General features: G+C 54.7%; 1 protein-coding gene across 33 annotated transcripts in view; it reads right to left on the reverse strand.

Annotated features, from left to right (window-relative positions):
• Positions 1 to 19,625, reverse strand: part of BCOR (BCL6 corepressor) — a 119,097-nt gene that overhangs the window by 23,562 nt on the left and 75,910 nt on the right. For 26 of the 33 annotated variants that reach the window (XM_086387023.1, XM_086387032.1, XM_086387016.1 and 23 more), the window contains exons 2-3: positions 2,171 to 2,296; positions 778 to 856 (exon numbers count right to left, since the gene is read on the reverse strand). In XM_086387023.1, coding sequence (XP_086243149.1) covers positions 778 to 856; positions 2,171 to 2,256 — 165 coding nt within the window. In that variant the 5' untranslated portion in view covers positions 2,257 to 2,296. Of the gene's footprint in view, positions 1 to 777; positions 857 to 2,170; positions 2,297 to 13,628; positions 14,011 to 14,112; positions 14,235 to 19,317; positions 19,341 to 19,462; positions 19,603 to 19,625 lie in introns of those variants that run through there. The other 7 variants (XM_086387019.1, XM_086387045.1, XM_086387012.1 and 4 more) reach the window with 6 other exon arrangements.

The raw sequence follows: 19,625 nt of genomic DNA on the forward strand, positions 1-19,625 counted from the left end.
GGCCCCCTCCCCCCTTATCCAGCACCCTCCTCTGCCTGCCTTCTCACCTTTGTCCGACTAGTATCCTGGAAGCACATAAAATGATCCCTTTAGACTTGAGGCCCTTGCATTAATTCAGTCATCTATTAACTCTGGAAAATCCACCTTCTCAGCAAAAATTCTTCGCTGCAACTGAGGTGGTACCAACTCCACTGCTCTCAGCACCGACCTTGTGGGGTACAGATCTCAGACTCACCCTCCCTGGGTCCAGTCAGGATGGGGTGGGGTGATGTTCACTGGGGCTTTCCCAGATGTGTGGAGGCATTATTTAACATAATAAAAAAACCCCAATCTTTCAGGGGGACAGCAAGGAACAGAAGACTTGAGCTGTCTCATTTCGAATCAATAAAGAGGCCATGGGTCAAACTGCAGTTGTGTCTTTGGACTTCTTCTCCCTGGTGTCTGAAGATGGCTCTGTTTCATATTTTACTGGGAAGGTAAATCCTCAGGGTCTACTTGGAGGCTAGAAATTTATCCAGCTGGGAGCGCCGGTGGGGCACATAGCTTATCAAGGAAAAGGTGGTACGGATCCCACCAGTCACCAGGATATTAGGGCATAAATGGCAAGCGCAGCCAAGAAAGCAAGCCAGGAAGAAACTGGGTGAAGCCTTGTCCCACTGCCTAGGCTTTCTCCAGCAGCCCCCCAAAGGCCCTTTAATGGTATGCAAATGAATGCACGATTGATTACAGATCACTGATACTCAGATAGCACATCAACAGAAGCCATTAATCTCTTACCACGTTGTGGTTCAAGGGATTTTCTTCCCTTAGTTCCAGTCTGGCCTTTGAAGCGTCACCATCATTTACGGGAATTTTCCTATTTAAAAGGACATACCAACTTCATGAAAACATTCCTCATTTAATGTATCTTTCATAGATTACCCCGGAACAGGCCAGTTTCTAAAAACTCTTTTTTCCCAACTGCCCTTAAAAAAACCAAAAATTCCTCCCCCATGGCCCATATTGAAAGTTATCCCCAAATGGTGATTTAATCAAACTGGGAAAAAAACCAAAGCAAGGCAAGGGAACGGGGATGCGAAATCACAAATATGTCCCTGAGTTGGGTAAGGTAGAAATTCTGCACAACTATGTCTCCTTCACGATTGTTTCTCCACACAGGCTGGGCAGGGCTGTCTGGGCCCTGCAGTCCGAGCAGACCCTTATAAGCTCCACCGGAGGACAGGCGTGTGGGTACAATGGCCAAAGCCAAAAGGGCAGACCTGGAGGCTAAAGTCTATGGGCCAGCCATGTCAACCATTTCTGTGTTACCCAGGAGGACAGGTTCTCAAAACTTTCCCCCAAAGTTAGGCACCACGTCCTATGAAACTGGTTTCCATGGTGATAATGAAGCCATATTTGACGGCCTTTATCAAAATGATGGGGGATACACACAAATATACAAATGTTAGCCGCTCCAGAGGAAGAGGCCACACATCTGTGCCAGGCTGTTGTGGCTGCCCTGAGACTTGTTATCAGAGAGCATCGATAAAGAAAGTGCTTGGTGCCAACTTCCAAATCCCCAGGATAAAATCGCTGACAAACAGCAGAGCAAAGTTTCATCATTACCCCGAAGAGCAGCTTCAATTATCTACTGCTTAGCTGCCCCTACCCCACACTCCCAAACTACTGATTAGGAAGCATAACAGAACTGTTGGGTGACTGAAACCAGGAGCCGGTGGCCTCGCCAAATAGGCGGCAGAGGATCTGGAGAAACCCTGGGCTTCCATGAAATGAAGGGTGGCTTTTGCCCCATTTATTACTGAGCAAACTATTTGTTTTAAAAGCACATCGAATGCCGATCCACCTGGGCCCACACTCCTGACATTTAGAGTTAAAGCAGCATATAGACTGGGATTAATTCTCCTTCATAAATATGAAATAATAAATTAAGGACGAAAGAGCACTGAAAGGCCGCTTTAGGGGCTAATCTCTTAAAGGGCGGCAATGCTTCGCTGAGCCGGGTTGCCTGTTAAAACTGTAAATCAAGGGCTGCCAGCTAGGCAGGAGATCTCCCCCCACCACCCCCCTTTGGGCCCACTCTGGCTGTGAGGAGGTGAAGGGGGGCTCTGCTTAGGAGCCCCAGGGAAGGACCCGCATGCTCCCCAGGCCTCAGCCAGACCCACGCATTCACCTGTCGTCACTGATTCCACACATGCGGACCCTCTCGCTGTTCATCCAGCTGTGAACGTTCCCATACAGGGGGGTTGCTGAAAGCATGTCGTCTTCTTGGATGGCAGCTTTTCTTCAAGCGTCTAGTCTGTTTAACAACAACAAAAAAAATCCCAGGAGGTTGAATGAAAAAGAGCCAAACAGGGAATGAGAGAAACCCTCTTTCTAGGCAAATTCATATGGAGTGTGGAATGCACACTCGGCAAGGTAGAGCCTGCTTGGACGTTGTACAGACGGCTGGAAGTGAAGGAGTACGCCTGACCCAGGGGTTCAAGGAAGGGGATGGAACTTCCCTAGCAGGAGGCGCCGGGGATGTGGACGGCCCAGCACCTTGGGGCCCCATCAGTCAAGGTACAGCACATGGCACCCTGCACCTGCCATTCTCCCTTCCCCTTTCCCAGCCTTTGGAGAACACACTTGCATAAAAAGCGGCTGGTGGGGGATCCCGTGGAGCCCCACACTGATTCTTCTTGGGGCTGAAAGGATGGGGGAGAGCGGGTCGGAGGTGGTGGGGGCGGAATAAAAGACACGGCAGTCCAGTGCGGCAGCCCAAACCACGACTCATTTCCAGGGCTGTGGTGTACACGACTTACAGGTGGAGGATTAAAAAGTGTCAGTGGGCTGGCAAGCCACCCCACCCGAGCCCTAGATTAGATTAAGCCCCAAACCCGGGTGGTTTTGCCTGGGTGGTTTGGCCTGGGAGCTGCAGAGGGAGGCGGCTGAGTAATTCAATGACGCCTGCTCGCTGGGGACAAAAATCATTAGCGAGCGCAGAAGTCTTAGCAGCCTGGGCTGTTGGGCTCCGGCAGCGAGCCGCTGGCACTGGGGGAGCGGGCAAAAGCCACCCATTTCCCATCCACTGGGAAGGAGGGAGGGGGAGGCGGCACCTTCCCCCCTCCTTACCTTCTCTGCCCACCACCCCCACCCACATTACATTCTAGTTTGCTGCATGAGTGAAGGGTCAGGACAAGCTGCATTTTATTAACAGGATTATCACGGCGCGTGATTTATCCTCGTGCAGGATTTTAATTGCTCTTTGGAGGTTGAGCCGTTTCTTTTGACTGCGCTTCAGCCCATATCCTGCTGTTAAATGCTGGGTTAATAAGTAGGGGAGCCTTTAATGCCTGGGACCGATGGCCCTCGGCAATTCCCCCAGCTCGCACGCTGCCTTGTCCAGGCACCCCCCAGCCACAGCCTCTGTACACCGGGACCCAAACCTGAGTGTGAAATCCCTGGTGTGCAGCTCATGGGGGAACTTTTCTTTCTCCTCCCTTACACACCCACCCACAGTTTCCGAAAGCCCAAATGTTCCCTAAGTCGACACATTTCCTTTGTTAGCAGGGAAAAATATGCAAATGATTGCTTTTACACTTTCGCACAGGGAGCTAACTGCCAGGTTGGTTGGGTGGGAGCCACTAGGACTGGGGAGCACCTGGGAGACCCCAATCCCAAAGCCAGGTTATCCCTCTGGGTTTCTTTGTCCTAACTCGGGCTTTTGTCCACCAGCATCCCTCATCAGCCCCTATACATAGAACACCGTCTGTTAATCAAGAGCCACGCGTGCAGACACACACCATGCATAGTTAGAGCTCAACAATAAAGCTGGGAGAGAGACAGCAATCTCCCTGTGTGTCCAGCCTGGTGGGATCCTGGAGAGGTTATTTGTCTAGAAAGTGTCCCTTTCTTCAGGCAAGCTGGGACATTTCCAGGAGGCTGGCTACAGCGCCCCAAAGACAGACTCAGTCGGATGCAGGCATTGAGGAAGGTTCTGAGGGGGTCCACAGGCCGTTCTTCTGTGTTCCAAACGTGCACATCAAACTGGGGGTAGGCCACCACGAGAGAAGGCTCACTCAACAGTGTGTCCCCTCTCTAACCCCTGCCAGCCCTTCTAACAAAAGGAAGACAGGTCTCAATCTAGAAGGTGGAGCAACATTCCTCAGTGCAAGTGTCCTGGGCACATGGCTGCCACGGGAGGCCATGCCGTGCCATTCCCTGGCTGCGTGTCACGATGAAATTCGGACCTTACACCAAAGGGTCCCTCTATCAAACCCTTAAGAACAGGATGAGGGGAAGAAGCGTGTGTGCCCTTGAAGCCACGATCGTCTGGTGTTCCAGTCTTCAAAAGTTACACCAGCTGCCTCCTAAGAGCTTCTGTTAGTTGTCACCTGGGGACAAGGGCCTCTGAGCACCAGACTGAGGAAATAGGAAGGCAGTTGCCACAATCACCCTACCGAGCCCTTCACCCACCCCCAGGGCCTGCAGCCCCCTTCCCTTGAAAGGGTTTTTCTTTGGAAAGGGCAGCCTGAATTTAGTGGGTGAGGTGGACAGAGTTTAGAAGAGACAACCTGGGATCACAGAGTGCTTTCAAAGCTTCTCCCCCGCTCCAGGTCTCGTCTGGTTTTCAGTATTAATACTGCACAGATAAATAACACCCTGCATCAGAATGAAGTGTTCTGAACAGCACAGGATCAGATGGAGGGCTGAGGCCCAGAGCATGGTCCAGTGTCACAGGGGTGGGGGTGAGAGGAAGAGGGGTGAGGCCCAGTATTGGATCCTGCTGACTACACCTACACACACACACACACACACACACCCCCCACACACACTCTCTCTCTCTTATAATCTTTAGCTGCCCCATGAACTTTTTGTGAACTGTTTAAAAGTGGAGGTCTGTTGAACAAACAGCGGCGCCACTGCCAGCCATAATTTCATTGCAACGAGCTAAAGACTTTTAACTCTTCAGGTTCCTGGCCAAAGATGGAGCTGCGCAGAAAGGGCCATCGAGCCAGGGCCCTGCCCGGCGCAAGGCCCTTCTCCAGAGTAACAGCCCACATCCTGGGCAAAGGCCAGACTGCTTACATCCCCCATCACTGAAGGACGCCTCCCCCCATCTCTCTGGGGTGGAGAACCGACGAAGGGGATCTTGGGGGTAAGGGACACATAGATGGGGCAGATAGGCAGTCATCCTCACCCCACTCCACTTTTAGAAAGAGCTACGGAAATTGTTGGAGACATGAGGTCTTTCTTTTCAACTGAGGAAAAGTTCTTCAAAAGTGACTTCCCTGACCCTTGGCTGTGGGTCACGGTGAAGGGGGCAAACGATGTGATTTGGATGACAAACAGAGCAGAGGCTGTGCTGCTATATATAAGATGTGCATTCACCCTTATTTCTCAATGACCACCCCACCCCACCCCGGCCTGGTCTTCCACAGGCAGGCTATGCTTCTGGCAGTGCCAAGATGTGTGAAGTCAGTCATGAAAAGCACTTTACAAGCACCAACCTGTTTCCAGAGCAAGCTGCTAAGCTATACCTTGGCTCTGGGTTTTAATCCTTTTTTCCAGTAGAGGAGAGAAGGGGCAAGGATGCCGGAGAGGGATATAGGGAAGGTGGCCCAGAGAAGGGGTCAGCCCAGGAGACAAGAGTGTCTGGTTTCTGGAAGAACAGACAGGAATTGTGGTGGCTGCCTGCTGAACACCCAGCTCTGGGAGAGACAAAACAGCCACCCCGCGTGGAGGTCTCTGGCTTTGCGTCTGAGTGAAAGCACAGGAGAGCTTGAGTCTCCCTCGACAGACTTGGGCCCTCATCTACTCCAGGAGTCAAGTTATGATTACCCCCAGCATGGCCTGGACACTGGGGAGAAGAGCCTGATTGACAGAAAGAGGTCAGAGGGACTACGATTAGGAGCTGTCACTCCCACCTTGGCATCCTTGAGTTGGGGGCACCTTGGCACTCTGTGAAAAGACACATGGGGGAACACGGGCCCTGAGCTGCACCCCACCACCAGTGGTCTGCCAAGTCCTGCCATGAAGATACCATTATGCACCGAGGAAAAGGAGAGAACTTTTTTTTTCCTTTAAGGCCGAGTTCCCCTGGCAGACAACAGACAGGGTGCCAAGGAAGGAGCCGTGGTTGTTGAGAGGCCAGCCTGAGTGCAGGGAGGGGGGCAGCACTGGGCCACTCTTGGCACCTCTCCTTTCTCTCCACCACGCTCCTCCTGGCACCGGGCCACTTTCCACTGCCTCCGCCCTCGAGGCGACGGATGGATTGGTTCAAGTCTGCACATCAAGCTTGTCAAGTGGCACCGACAAAATGCGAAGCAGCACCACCACATTGGCCCCACTCTATGCCACCACCACCAGTGCCCCTTCCCAGGGCCTCGCTCACTAGGCACCCCTTAATCCATCAGGCACTTTTCCAGTCAGTGGCCAAGGAGGTCTGGACAGGTTTGGGGGAGCACCTGGTCCAGAAGACTGAGTGGACATCAGGGACCCCAGGCAGCATGCCGTGTGCCATGGTCGTCTGTGGGCTGGGGACCTTTGTGGGGAAAGGGACTCTCTCACTGCATGGCCAGTTCTCCATGGAGGATGCGCTAAAAGCACAATCACCACTGCCTTCCCGCTCTCTCGTTCACAGCCTGTCTCTGGGCAGGTGGCTGAACCTCTTCAGCCTCGGTGCCCTCATCTGTAAATATTTGGCACCCTGTTTTTCAGAGGATTAAACTGCACTCAGGACTTGAGTTCTGCCTGGCAATAGCTGGTGCAGGCCCAGTCTAATGCCATTAAACAGCATCTAACTCCACTAAACATACTATGCAACAAACCCCTAGAATGGCTGCGTGGTTCCTTTGTGGCAGTGGGGAGACTGAGGAAGGAACACAGAGGGGCCAGGGAGGGGTGACCTTCAGCAGGGCAAGGGGCCTTCATGGAAGCTCGCAGCACAGGAGCCCTTCCTGGGGCTGTTCCAAGCCCAGACTGAGTCACCCACAGGCACTTCTCTATGGGTGTCAAGGAAGGGAGGGGTGAAGAAGTTCCTATTTTAGGATGGGGGGGCTGCTTGGATGTGGGAGCTGAGAAAAAGTGGTCCAGGGTGTGAGGCATTGGGGTGAGTCCTCCTGGGTTATCTTCCCCAGTGTGTGTAACAGTGGGGAGAGGGGAACCCCAAGGATGCCTCCCAGGTCAGGGGAAGGTTGCAGGTTTCCAGGGGTATGGTGGAAGGAGGTCGCAGGCTGGGTCCTCCAGCCTGTACAGGGGTGCTGAAGTTGGGGTGGGGGGGAATGGGAGGAGTGATCCTGCCTGCCAAGGTGTTATCTCTCCATGCACCCTGCAAGCCTCCGGGGCATCCCCACTCCTGTCCCAGGTTTTGCATTAGTAACAGACAGCACTGCTGAGGGCTAGCAAGGGAGAGTGGGGGGCGGGGAGAATGAGAAACTCGCGGCAGGCCCTGACCTGCAACACCCAGCACCTTCCCCGCCTTCCCCCAGGGCGCCGGGATAGAGCCACTCGGGGCAGTGAGGAGTGAACTTGGCCAGCAGCAGCAGCGGCAGCGGTGGCGGCGGGTGGTGGGGGAGGGGCGCCCCCTCCCGCGTCTTGGCCCGATCGGTCGGCAACAAAGGAATTTTCTCTCCCACCGCACACACACCCCGTGCGGCTGCGGGCTCCTCTCAGCTCCTCTGCCAGGTCCCTGCGTCGGGCAGTGGCCAGCACACATCCCCGCCCTCGGCCCCCGCCCAACCTTCCAGGAACTCCAGCTCTCTCCACTAGCCCTCCAAGACCCCGCTTCACACCTCGCCTGTGCGCATCTCTGGGCTCTCCCTTTCCCAGGCACCTGCCACTGAATCTCGACAAAAAGCAACTTTGGGTGGGCACACGGAGAACCCAGAATGTGCGGTGGAACTCACCAGGGGACTGGGCACTGCAGACCCCAGCGGCCATCGTCCTGGGCTCCCTTTGGCCAGTCTGGAGTGTTGCTCTCCATGGATGCTTCCCCCCATCTCCCCTGATTGAAAGACGCAAGCCAAGTGTAGCCAACTGTAAAAGGGGGCTGGGGGCTTGAGGAGGGGGGAGGGCACCAGCAAGGATCAACCTGGAGAGCTGCTGCCAAACCGGGAGTGCTGCCCACCACACACTCCCTTTCCCACACAGCAGAGCCATGGGGCAACCTCCCCCACCCCGGTCGGCTTGTGGAACTTCCCCTTCTGCCCCGACGCCATGCCTTGGCTTTTTGTCCCTTTCACTTTCTTTCACGGCGGTGCCACACACAACAACCATGTGTGTATGCAAGAGGTGCCCCACCTGGAAGCGGGTGTCCCCCCACAGGAGGCAGCAGCCCAGGACAGGAAACCTAGGTTGAATGCAATCAATCATCCTCATTCCTCTCCTTCTGCCAACCCACACCCCTCCCCCGCCCCACACCCCCTCCAATGGGGTCCCTACAGGGCTGGGTTCCCAGCTGGAGTCTCCCCCAACCTGGAGGCAAATGCAGAAGAACCGATCCATAAGGTTATTAACAGCAGCTATCATTAGTACACACAGAAAGCACAAAGGAACTTTTTACAAATAAAAGATGCAGAAAACACAGGGTCCCTCAGTCTGCACCCTGATTCCCTGCTGATTGTGTGCGCCTGGGAGTCCTGGGAAGACTGGGGATGAGGGTCAGGGGAGGACAGGGGCTCCCACTTTCTTAACAAGGAACAATAGGAACCCCATGTCTGCTACTCAATCTTGGAACCAGAATGCCCCAAACAAAGCTGTGGGAAAACTGCAGTAGACGTGGGGGCCCGTGAATTTTTGTAGCTGTTCAGAGCTTAATTACTCCTCCTTGATCCGTGGGACTAGACACGACACCGCCAAGGTTAAAATGCCCCGAACAGCGCCGAGCAGATGTGAGCGAGCTGGCAGACGCGCAAATGAGGCCTGCCTCGGAGCACGATAACAAGTGACTAATACATTGCATATCGTTGAAAGAAAATTATTTTTCTCTAATTTGCATTTGCTTGGGGGAAAAAAAAAAAAGCCAACCAGAGTCCCTCCTCACAAGCACGAGTCTAATCCTGGAAATACAGCCCGGCTGCTTTAAGAGAGCTGGAAGGAGGGAAAGACTGCCAGTGTTTTGGCGTTGCAGGCTTGTTTATCTTTCCGCCTTTCCTCCAAGGCGAAACTCGTTTTGCAAGCAACATTCCTACAGAAAATGGCACACGTCATAAAAAGAGACCAATTTATAGAACTGGCACCGAAGTTCATGTATCATTCCAGAAGTATCTCCCAGCTCCCCACTAGGGAACCCAACTAGATGTAGAAGTCCACATTATAACTCCAGGCGGGGGGTGGGGGGGTAAGGTTTGAGGTGGGAGGGGGGATGAAATCATCATTTGCAGATATCCCGAAAGCTGTACACCCAGGAGGCCAAGTCACACAGAAGGGCAGGATATAGAATTAAGTCAGCTCTGAATGATCCTCCAGAGCCCCAAAGGCTTCAAACTTGAGGCTGGGGTGGGGGGGGAGCTGGCCCCAGGACAGCCCAGGGGCAGGCCCAGCCTCCTGACCATCCATGCCCCTTGCCAGCTTGGGCTCCAGGACCGGCCCCTGGCGGGGGGGTGGGGGTGGTGGTGAGGGGGGGATATGGCTGCCACCCACCAACTGTTCTGCCTCCCACCCTGGCGCCTCCCTGCATTGCCTGGCAGAGGACCAGGGAAGGCCTGCGGCTGTGGGCATCTATCTAGTTGATTAAGTCACAGAGTGGGTGGCGCTGTGGGCAGACCTGAAGACAGTGGCGTCCTGCAGCTTAGAGGCAAGTGCGCTCTTAAAAAAACACAGCAAGGCAAAGGGACGTAGGTAATCCAAAGCTTTGGGTCCTGAACCTACACACTGGTGTTGCCAATCCAGGAAACAGGGCCCAGTGCATAGAATACAGCAGCCGCCTGTCTCTCGAACTTGTCTGAATAACAGGGCCATTTCAGAGGAAGAACAACGGCCTTCAGAGCCTCTGCAATTTCCAGAAAGCCTTCAGTTAATAATACATTCTTTCCAACAGGCTTGCTTTAGGGCGGAAAGTTATTTTCCCAAATCTTAACAACCCTGTCACAAGCCGCTGAGGCCCCAGGCCCCAGGCAACCCCTCCAGACAGCTGACACTCATGACCCTGCAGACCTTCTCCTGCCACCTCTGCCTAACAAGTTCCCTAAACCACAAAACGCCAACCAGCGCGCCCGTCCACCCAGGTCCCGGGAGCCAGAGGGCCATGTGTCCACGGGGTGGGGATGGGGCGCCGCTGCCAAGGGTTGTCTCGCCTTGCGTCCGAGGACGCCCCGGCCAGCAAGTGGCGGCCACCTCTGCGGCTTTCCGTGGGCCTGCATAGTGCGCGCTTTGTGTGAGCGCCGGGGAGGCACAGCGCTGCCCGTGCACCAACAGCTGTCACATTATTTGCACTCGCTGTAAACAGCCTTCACATTCCCCCCTTACCACATAGTTAAAGCCAGACTAACAATCCACAGTTAGAGATCAAACCAACAACAGCAGTATTGTGTCTGCCTTCGCTGCCTTCGCACCAAGCCCAGCAGCTGGCAGGTTTCTCCGGAACAAGGGACCCCCCCTCCCCCCAACCCCTCCGGGCTCCAGCCCAGGCTGGCCAAGGCAGTGCTGCGTGTGTTGCTGCTGATTGTTAAAGCAAGAGAACACAGCCATTTCGAGCAGAGTTCGGTGGGGTTCACCGGCTCTCTCTCTTGAGTTTCCTCCTCCAGCTAGTGGCTCGGGGCAGCCCCCCCCCAATCTCCTCCGCAGGGAATAAAGGTTGTTCAGACTCCCAGACTCTGCTCAGCAAAGCGTGGGCCAGCCTGGGGTCCTGCAGCCCTCTCTACCGTGTCCCAGATGAAACGCAGCTTGGCCCCATCTGCAGCTCACAGCCCCCTTGTGTTTCTGGAAAACTGTCCAAGCCCCTGAATCCTGACTGGTCGCCCCACTGATCAGAATGTCTCCTTTATGATTTTTGGTTAAGTCGAACATTTCCATAATCGTCATTATTAGCGCAAATTACACGCCTAATCGGTCCTTAAATAGATTTTAATTAAATAATCATACAAGGCTCATTTTATGACTTAAGAAAGGCATTACTTTTCGTTATAAACTTTCTACCAGGATATAGAATAAGGATAGCAGACAAATACTTAGTCTCTGAAAAGCACCAATAACTGATGGGCAGCGTACTGGGAGGGCAGACCCAGCCTCACACCTGGAATCGAAGTGCAGACTAGACACACCACATCTGCCCAACTTTCCTCCTCCAAAGCAGGACTTTGTCTTCTCTTTGGGGCCAGACGAAAGGAACCCCCAATGCTCCTTTTGTCCCTGCCCGTCTAGAGCCCACTTCTCACCACCCTCATCTGTTTTCCACCCCTCAGTCCGCTGAGAGCCGCGGTGGAAAGCAGGCAGGCTGTGCTTGTTAAATGCTGTGTAAAATGCTGTTAATAAAATAATAAATACAAAGGATGGAGGCTGCTGGTTCCATGGGTGTTTTGACTGGAAATGCCTTGGCACTTGTCATGTGTTTATGGGAGGGCAGACAACTCTAGGATTTACATAGTTTGGACATTTCTGTACTTCATTTATTCTTTCTTAAATGACGTAGGCCTAGAGCTATTTCAAGTTTGCCTTTGTACAGAACTGTTAAATGCCTAAGAGTTTCTCCAATTAAACCAAGTTTTAAATCAGACCCAAGGCTGGAACGGACTGACTCGCCCCACTCCACCCCTCAGCCCGAGGCTGGAGAAAACAAACAGACCCTCCACAACAATCTCCTGGCCTCGCTCTCCCCACCTTCACCACCCACCCCCTCCACGGAGGGTGGGGGGGTGGCGCACCTAAGGGTAAAGGTTAAGGTGTCTTCAGAATTACAGGCAAGGTCCTGGCTACACACTCTGGAAAGCACTGCAGTTGGGCACATCCTGGCCATACTCTAACCTCTAAAATAGTGAGCTAAGATGGGGGGAAAACTGCTGGCCTGGTAAAACCCACTGTTCGCAAAACAATGTCAGCAAAGGCTGGGAGGCATTCTTTAGAGAGGGACCAGGGATTCATGCCTACTGAAGCTCTTTCAGCACAAAGGCTTTTAGGGGAAGAAGGGAAGGGGGGGGTGGGGGAGAGTAAGGGAGGGCTCCTGTTTCAGAGCAGGCATCCCCAGAGAGTCAAGAACCAAGTGTAGCTTCAATCAAACGCTGACTTCCCCTCTGGGAGTCGAGTAAGAAACCTGATCACAGTAGCTTACTACCGGCCTGGATCCATACAGGTCTGGTTTTCTTCTCATGCTAGTAATTTTTTTAAATACATATCGATATAAAAGAAGCAATCCCTGGCAGACTTTATTGAAAACCACACTGAGACCTCATAACATCCGGACTTAATCCCTATCAAACAAACCACAGCACCTCTGGCCTCTACAGCGGGCCAGACCCTCTCACCTCTTCCCACCAGGTCTCTCGTCCAGCTGCTGCTGTTCCCTCCCCCAAAAGAATGAGGGGAGGACTAGCCAAAGAGCACCTAGATACTGGTTCTGGAATCAATTCCTAACCATAAAAATGATCCCACTCCGGCAAGGGGGGGGAAGAAAAAAAAAAAAACCCAGCCTTTTCATATGGAATCCTTTAAAGCCCAGAATGTAAAGAACTGTAACAAAGGGAAAGAGGAACCCACCAAGACAGACCTGGAGAAAAAGCCTCGGGAACACCCTTGGAGGGGAGCTTAACCAGCAGGTTGGTCCCCTCCAAGGTTGGCCTAAGCAGGTGGGAGGGAGGGGGGTGTGTCCTCAGGGAAAGGAGGAAATGGAGAAGCAACCTATAGGAACCTGACCAGTCATTCAAAGCAATTACTAATCCTCAGGGCCTACTATGTGCCCAGTAGTCTTCTTTGATCCTAAAGGTGGATAATTATTCCCAGTCTTACAAATGAAGAAACTTACTGAGGCTCAGAGGCCATAAATAACTTGCCCCCAAGGTCACACAGCTAGTAAAAATGGGCCACGGTCAAACTCAGTCCTGGAGTTGCGGAGAGGAGCCAAGTATTGGTCAAACCGTGCCATTTGGAATTACCAAGAAGTTCGGGAAGCTTTCTCGGCCCTTTTACTCCAACACAGGGTAAAAGGATAGCACTCAGCACCTAGGAAACTCGATCTACCAGGAGCCTGCACCCTAGTTTCTCCTACACTGAGAAATCGCTCGGTCCATATTTAGTCTTTCCACTGACATCCTACACATCGCCCTGAACTGGAACACCCCAGTGTGAGGCCAGGGATCCCCACAAGGCTCCATACACTCCCCCTCCAGGAGACCAGAACAGGCAGCAGAAAGTGGGCGCTAAAGTGCTGACACCTGGAACTAGAACTAGGCTTGCCACCCTAGTTTTGCCACATGGAGCAATAAATCAAGTTATCTAGGTAGAGCAAAAGCCCTTTGGAAAGAGTGCCTACACCTACCTTTCCTAGGGACCTGAGGACCAAAGTGAGCTGGGGAGGGAAACTGAGGGGGAAGTGGCCAAGTCCAAGTCCCAGCTGGCGGCTGGGTTTATCTTTTCGTTGCCCAACTTCTCATCCAAGAAGCGCAGTGTCAGCGTTAAGCACCTCCTTCCCACCCCATCCTCAATTTCTGGGTCTGTACCGGGCTTTCAGATGCTCCAGGAACTCTCCACACCCGTTGCCACAGATGCGGCCGGCTTCAGGACCAAGAGCCGTCTCCAGCTCGGCTCGGTGGGAAGGTGAACAGGCAGGAGCGCCGGACACTCAGCCGCCCCTGTGGCTTTCCGGCCACGGGCGGGTGTCTCTTCCAGAGGCCGAGGCTCCAGATGTGCGAAATGGCTCCCGGAGCCCCTGGGGCGGGCCAGAGCCTCGGCCACGGGAGGGATCGAGGCGATGGCGGCGCCGGGTCCTCACCCCTCTAGCCAGCCGAACACGCCCCGGCGGCCCGGCCGGCCCTGGCTCCCGGCCAGTGGCTTTCTCTCTTTTTTAAACTTTCCGGCCTTGGCGATAACTGCCAATTGGGGCAGGATCTCCAGCCCCCGCCTTCCCTCCTCCACCTTCTTGCAGGCCCTTTCAGCCTCCAGGGAGACGACCCCCAGCCCCGGCAGACCATCCCCGACCCCCACCTCTTGGGCCACCTGAAGAGAGCTTCCGGAAGACAACGGCGTCGGGCCGAGTCTGGAGCTGGTCCAGGGAGGAAGTCCCGCAGCCTCCAACGGTCCGAGCCTGCTCGCGGCGTGGCGCGCGGGTGCAGAGCCGCCCCCTACTCTAGTTCTCTCAGAAAGACCTGACGGCTGGGGGGCGGGGGGTAGGTTAAAGGCCTGCCTTTACAAAAATTTTTAACGCTTCAGATCCAAGAATTTTGCGTGTCCTTGGGCATGGCTGTGAGCGCTCAGGTAGAACAATAGAAATGAGGGGTGCCGGAAACGGTTCAGGAAGACCCCTCTATAGCCCTATAAACCTCTCCCCCCCCCCCCCAGCAGTTACTATTAGCATTAAAAGACCCTAGTGCCTTCAATGCAGTAGTGCCGGTTTATAACTTTTTCCCCGCTGGGTCCCCATACCCTAAACAAGCCCCCTCCTCACATTTTGAAATCACCAGAGCAAAGACAGCTCCCAACCCTCTGAGGTTCCAAAGCTTCTCACCTGGTCTGCTCCTGGCACCCTGACCTGACTCACCCCCACCCCCCCAGTAGTTTCTCCGGTTTGCACCTAGACAATAAATTTAGTTTAATTTAGCTTCCGGTCTTTAATTTTAGCAGGTCTCCTTTTTGCATGCAAATCAATATGGCAATTACCATCTAAAAGCTCGCCCAGCCCCGGGTCAATGTAAATTGATCATTGTCCGCCTTCCACAAAATAACACCGGGAGTCTGTGGTGCATAATGAGATTATACTGGAAACTGTCTTTTAGATCACAAATTATATTTTATGCTGTCAGGATCTTCTCCTAGCGGACTTCCCCGCTAATCACGGGGCGCCGGAGCCCGTGGGTGCTGAGGGGCAATGGTTGGCAGGGAGACATGGCTCTAAGGAATAACTAAGTGCAGGGGCTCCCCCCCCCCATTCCCAAGATCCTCTACTGGGGGCAGGTGGAAATGAGCCTGTAATGGGAAAGAGGGCCTTCTACCAAAACGTTGCGGGAAAAGCTCGTTCTTTAATTCTCATCCAACAAAAAGTCAGCTACCCCTTGCGGAGAAACACATGGGGGGAAACCAGCCTAAGCCGTCGGTCCTGGGCCAAGTGCTCGAGACACAGGAGGCTGGGCCGCCCCGGGGACGGCGTGAGGAGACATTCCACTCCTACCCCGGCTGTTACTCAAGCGGGCGCCACCACCTAGGCCCCGGCAGCGCAGCCAGCCTTGCAAACAGACGGAATCTTGCCGGCCGGACTTTTGGGTGAAGCAGCCCAGGCGGGCTGCGGCGGGCCTCGGCCTCCCCTCCCCAAACTGGGCGAGGCACCGCCAGGCCCAAACCGTGTGAGCAGACGGCTGGAGACCTCCGAGCCAGGAGAACGTCCCTTCTCGCGGAGAGCAAGGCCTTCCCGCCCCGGCGCGGCCCCCGGGCCACGGGTGTGACCCTGGAGCCTAACAAAGGGCCTTCAGAGCTCCTTTCGGCCTCGGACTGGCGGGGGAGGGGTGGTCCCGCGGGGAGGGGGGCGGCGCGGCCGCCCAAGTGTACCCGCACGCCCCCTGACCCGCCGTGCCGAGTCAGCCGAGCCCGGCGCCCTCGAGGAAACCACCGAGGTAGCTTGATCGAGGCCGCTGGGCACTCCCCAGGACCATTCAGGGGTTCGGGCGGCTCGGCGGCCGGCGAGCCTCCCTCCCAGCCCCGCGGCCCAGCCCTGCCCCGCCCGACCCAGCGCGGGCTCCACCCGAGTGCGGTCTTCCCAATAAAAGCTGGAATTCCCGGCTGGGCTCAGACAAAGAGGGACCGCGGCAAATCGACGCCGCGGGCAAACCAAACCCAAGCCTAGTTTATGTGCACGTCTGGGGTCACAGAGGCGCCTGCTAATCCTCCCTACCGAGCAGGCCGTCCCCGCACGGTCTCCTCCAGGAAAAGAAAAAAAAAAGCATACCTCCCCTTGATTTTGCCCAGAGGCCGAACTTCGCACTTTTTTCTGTTCACTAGACCCTGTGCGCCAACCTTAGCAAACAGGACTTAGAGCAGCCCAGCATCCCTTCCTCCCCAGCCAGGAGTGTAACGCTTACTCCTAGTCTTCCTCCACCATCCATCCTCTCAAGGTCAAGAGCTCAAAAATCTTTTAGAAATCCTCCAACCTGGTCAAGACATACCTTCTCCCCCACTCTGGCTTGGAAGAAACTATAACCAAGAAGCAATCTTAGTGACTGAGGACCATCTACCCTTAGCTAGGCGCCTCTGCCCTCAGTTTCCTTCTAGCCAAAGACACGTTATTTCTCGGTAAATGAGTGTGTGAATGTGGTTGTGTGGCGCACATTTCCGTGCCCTGGTCGGTCTCCCTGGGCAGGAAAGTCTCCATCAGGCATTGAGGAGTTTTTGTCATTCAGCCTGTGTATCTAAGCGTGGATGTGTGCATATGAATGCTTTTTGTGTTTCCAAGTGACCCTCTTCACACCTTTAAATGGGCTTTTGTCTCTGGAACGAACTTACAGAAATTCTGCCCCAGTTTCCAGCTCAACAAAGTCTGGGATTTTCTCTCCTAGAATCTCGCTCTAGGTCTCAGTATTTGCATATCCATGTTTACATTCCTCTTGGCCAGTTCTTTATCTCTTCTGTATCTCTTGTTCCGTGTGGGCATCGGAGCCCAAGTGTCTTGATTTGTCTCAGCACATGTCATTCAGGCACACATCTTAATCTGTGCATTCCTGTCTAACAGTACACCTCCCCACGACTTACATTCTTGCTTTGCCTATAATGTGGTTCATTTTCAGACCAGACCAATGTTGGTTTGTAGTTTAAATGTACCTAGAGGATTCCCCTAAGATTACAATCCCTAAAAGGGAGAGGAAGGGGGAAGGAGAGGAGCATGACTAATGATTCATTTTTATATAGAGTAACCTACCCGCCAATTGTCCACCTCTGCAAAAGCTAGACCAATGCCTTCAAGAGTTGTATTAAAATTTTAGACCAATTCAATGGTGAGTCCCCTGTATGTGTCCATACATACATTGCACACATCACTGTCCAATTCCTGTTTGGACGCTGTCTCCCTGAACATATCTGATCTGAACTCTCCACAAGTTAATGGTTAAAAGTGTCTCTACACAGACAACTCAAGAACCCTTTTGCTCTCTCCCATGCATACCTGCACACATGGGCCGAGCATTTCAGGCTTGGGTCGGCAGCAGTTTCCGTCAGAGGCCCCACCCCACTAAAGCTCTGAGCAGACCTTTCCACACCGGGCCGCTGGGAACATTGAGATCTAACCTCTGCATCTCTCAAACTCACTTCCTTAAGTGAGGGGTGCCCATTGTGTGTGTTCACATCTCCCCCATTAAGAAGTATCGGGTCAAATTAGATCACCTAGCAGCTGCGTCTGGTTCGTCGAAGAATCGAGCCGGATGCACCAGGATGTCAGCGTGCAAACACAGAACAGAAAAAGACAAACCCTGGGTCCAGACTCCCGCCCCCTCCAACCTGGAGGCTACTTTGCCTCCAGGAATTTCTACTAGACTCCCCACCCCCACTCTTCCCTTCGCCTTTAGAGGGTTAAGAGAAATCCTCGCAGCCTTCCCTTCACCCTTGGTCGCTGGGCCCGCAGGGTGGCTCGCTCACTCGCGGCTCACGGGAGTCTGCTGCCGCCTCCGCGGCCCGCCCCCCCTTCCGTCCTTCAGCCGGGAGGGAGCCTGCATGCCTGTCTAGACCGATCTATCACAGGCACACCAACAACACCCGTGAGAGCGCCGAGACCCTGCCCGGGTTCCCCCTGCCCGCACGGCTTCCCGGCGGACCGAACCCTGGAGCGTGACCGCACCGGCGGCGGGGTGGGGGTAGGAGCCTTCGGGCGCGGGCTGCCCCGAGCGCACCGCGCTGCCGCCCCGGCCCCCAGCGCTCCCGCCAGCCCGGCTGCCGGGACACAGTCACAGCTCTGCGCGCTGGGCAGTCCTATTTTTATCTTGTCTAATCCCAAACTGGGCGGGGAGCACAGGCGTCGTGCTTAGAGAACAAGAGATAGGCGAGGGAGGCGGGGAGGAACAGCCAGGCAGCGACGCGAGCGGGAGCGAGTTAAAGACACAGTCGAGGCGATCGAGAGCAGGAAGAAAAAGCGGGCTGCGCTGGGCCTCGGGGCTCCGCACGCAACACGCCGCCGGCGAAGTTACACTCGCCTCCCCGCCGCCCCTCGCCGCCAGTCCTTCCCCACTTCCCAGAGGCGCTCCCCGCAGCCCTGGCCGCGGGGCCCCGGCCTGTGTGGGAGGCAGAGGCCCGGCCGGCCCTGCAAAGAGCTGGAGAGAATCGCTAATGAGCTGTGCGGCCCATTGATCCGGAGAACACTTCCTAATTAACTCTCAGTCACCTACTGGTGACAGCGCCTCAAAGGACAGCGCTGGGGCCATCCAAGCCCCAGCCCCGACCTGCCTGCCGAGCGCCTGGCGCCCGAACCCCGAGCGCTCCCCTCACTACCTCAGGCCAATCCCGGTGAGTGGCGCCGTCAACCCGCATACTTAAGGCCGGCCTCGGATTAAACCTGGACGGCATATTAATCACCACCATCTCCACCCTTCCTCCACGCGGTGAAATCATGGCCCAGATAAACACGAGAACCACCACTGCAAAGCCCAGAGCAGATAACAAATCGGGGGTGGAGTGGGAAGGGTCGCTATGCAAACGTATTCTCCAAGTGTCCACGTACAGGAGTCTCGGAGGCCGACACTTAAAATGCCTTCCACACAAGCAATTCTGTTGGCAAAACCGAATCCAACACCTCGTAAGGATTGATTTCGGCCCGCGGTGTCCGTTTCCAGTGCCACAGGAAGTGTCAGATGGCTAGAAATACTCAAGTCTGTCTGCGTTCACCACCCACCACCTTCTGGGGTGGGCCATTTCCTCCGCTTTTTTATTCCCAAGTCATTTAAAAGATTTTTCTCCAGGAGGCTACCCCTAGAACCAAACAACACTTACCCCATCTCTGGCCTAATCTCATAAAAAGGAAAAAAAAAAAAAACAGCTAAAACCCAGAGCAGTCTAGTCTAGACACAGGAGGCTCTACGGATACCTATTTGAAGCGCGCTGGTTTCTTTTTAAGGTTTGTTTTTAAATACACATAACCCTCCCCCCTCCTTCGCTCTTCCATTCCCCCAACCCCCACCCTTCAGACGCCGGCGGCGCGCGTCCTCGCGCGCGGGCACTCACTAGCTGAAGATCGCGGACTTTCTGGGAAAGATTCATTAACAGCAAATTAAGCCTCGCCCGGCCTCGGCCTACACGAGGCCAGGCTCAGCCGTCTCAGGGACTGGAGGACGTGCCCACTCGAGAGTGCAGGCGGCGGGAAGCCTACCGGGACCACGCGTGCCTCGAGCCACCCTACTCCGCACACGGCGCCCCAGGGCTTGCTTGGTAAACAGCCGGCGCACGTCGCCGCCGCCCCGAGCCCCCGAGTTGGCGGAGGCTCTGCAGCGCAGCCGCCCGCCTGCTCCGAGCGCGGGCCCCGCGGCGCGGAG

The sequence above is a fragment of the Bos grunniens genome, chromosome X, assembly GCF_055505025.1.
Source record: "Bos grunniens cultivar Pamir isolate PY7600 chromosome X, Bosgru_T2T1.0, whole genome shotgun sequence".
Lineage (NCBI taxonomy): Eukaryota > Metazoa > Chordata > Mammalia > Artiodactyla > Bovidae > Bos > Bos grunniens.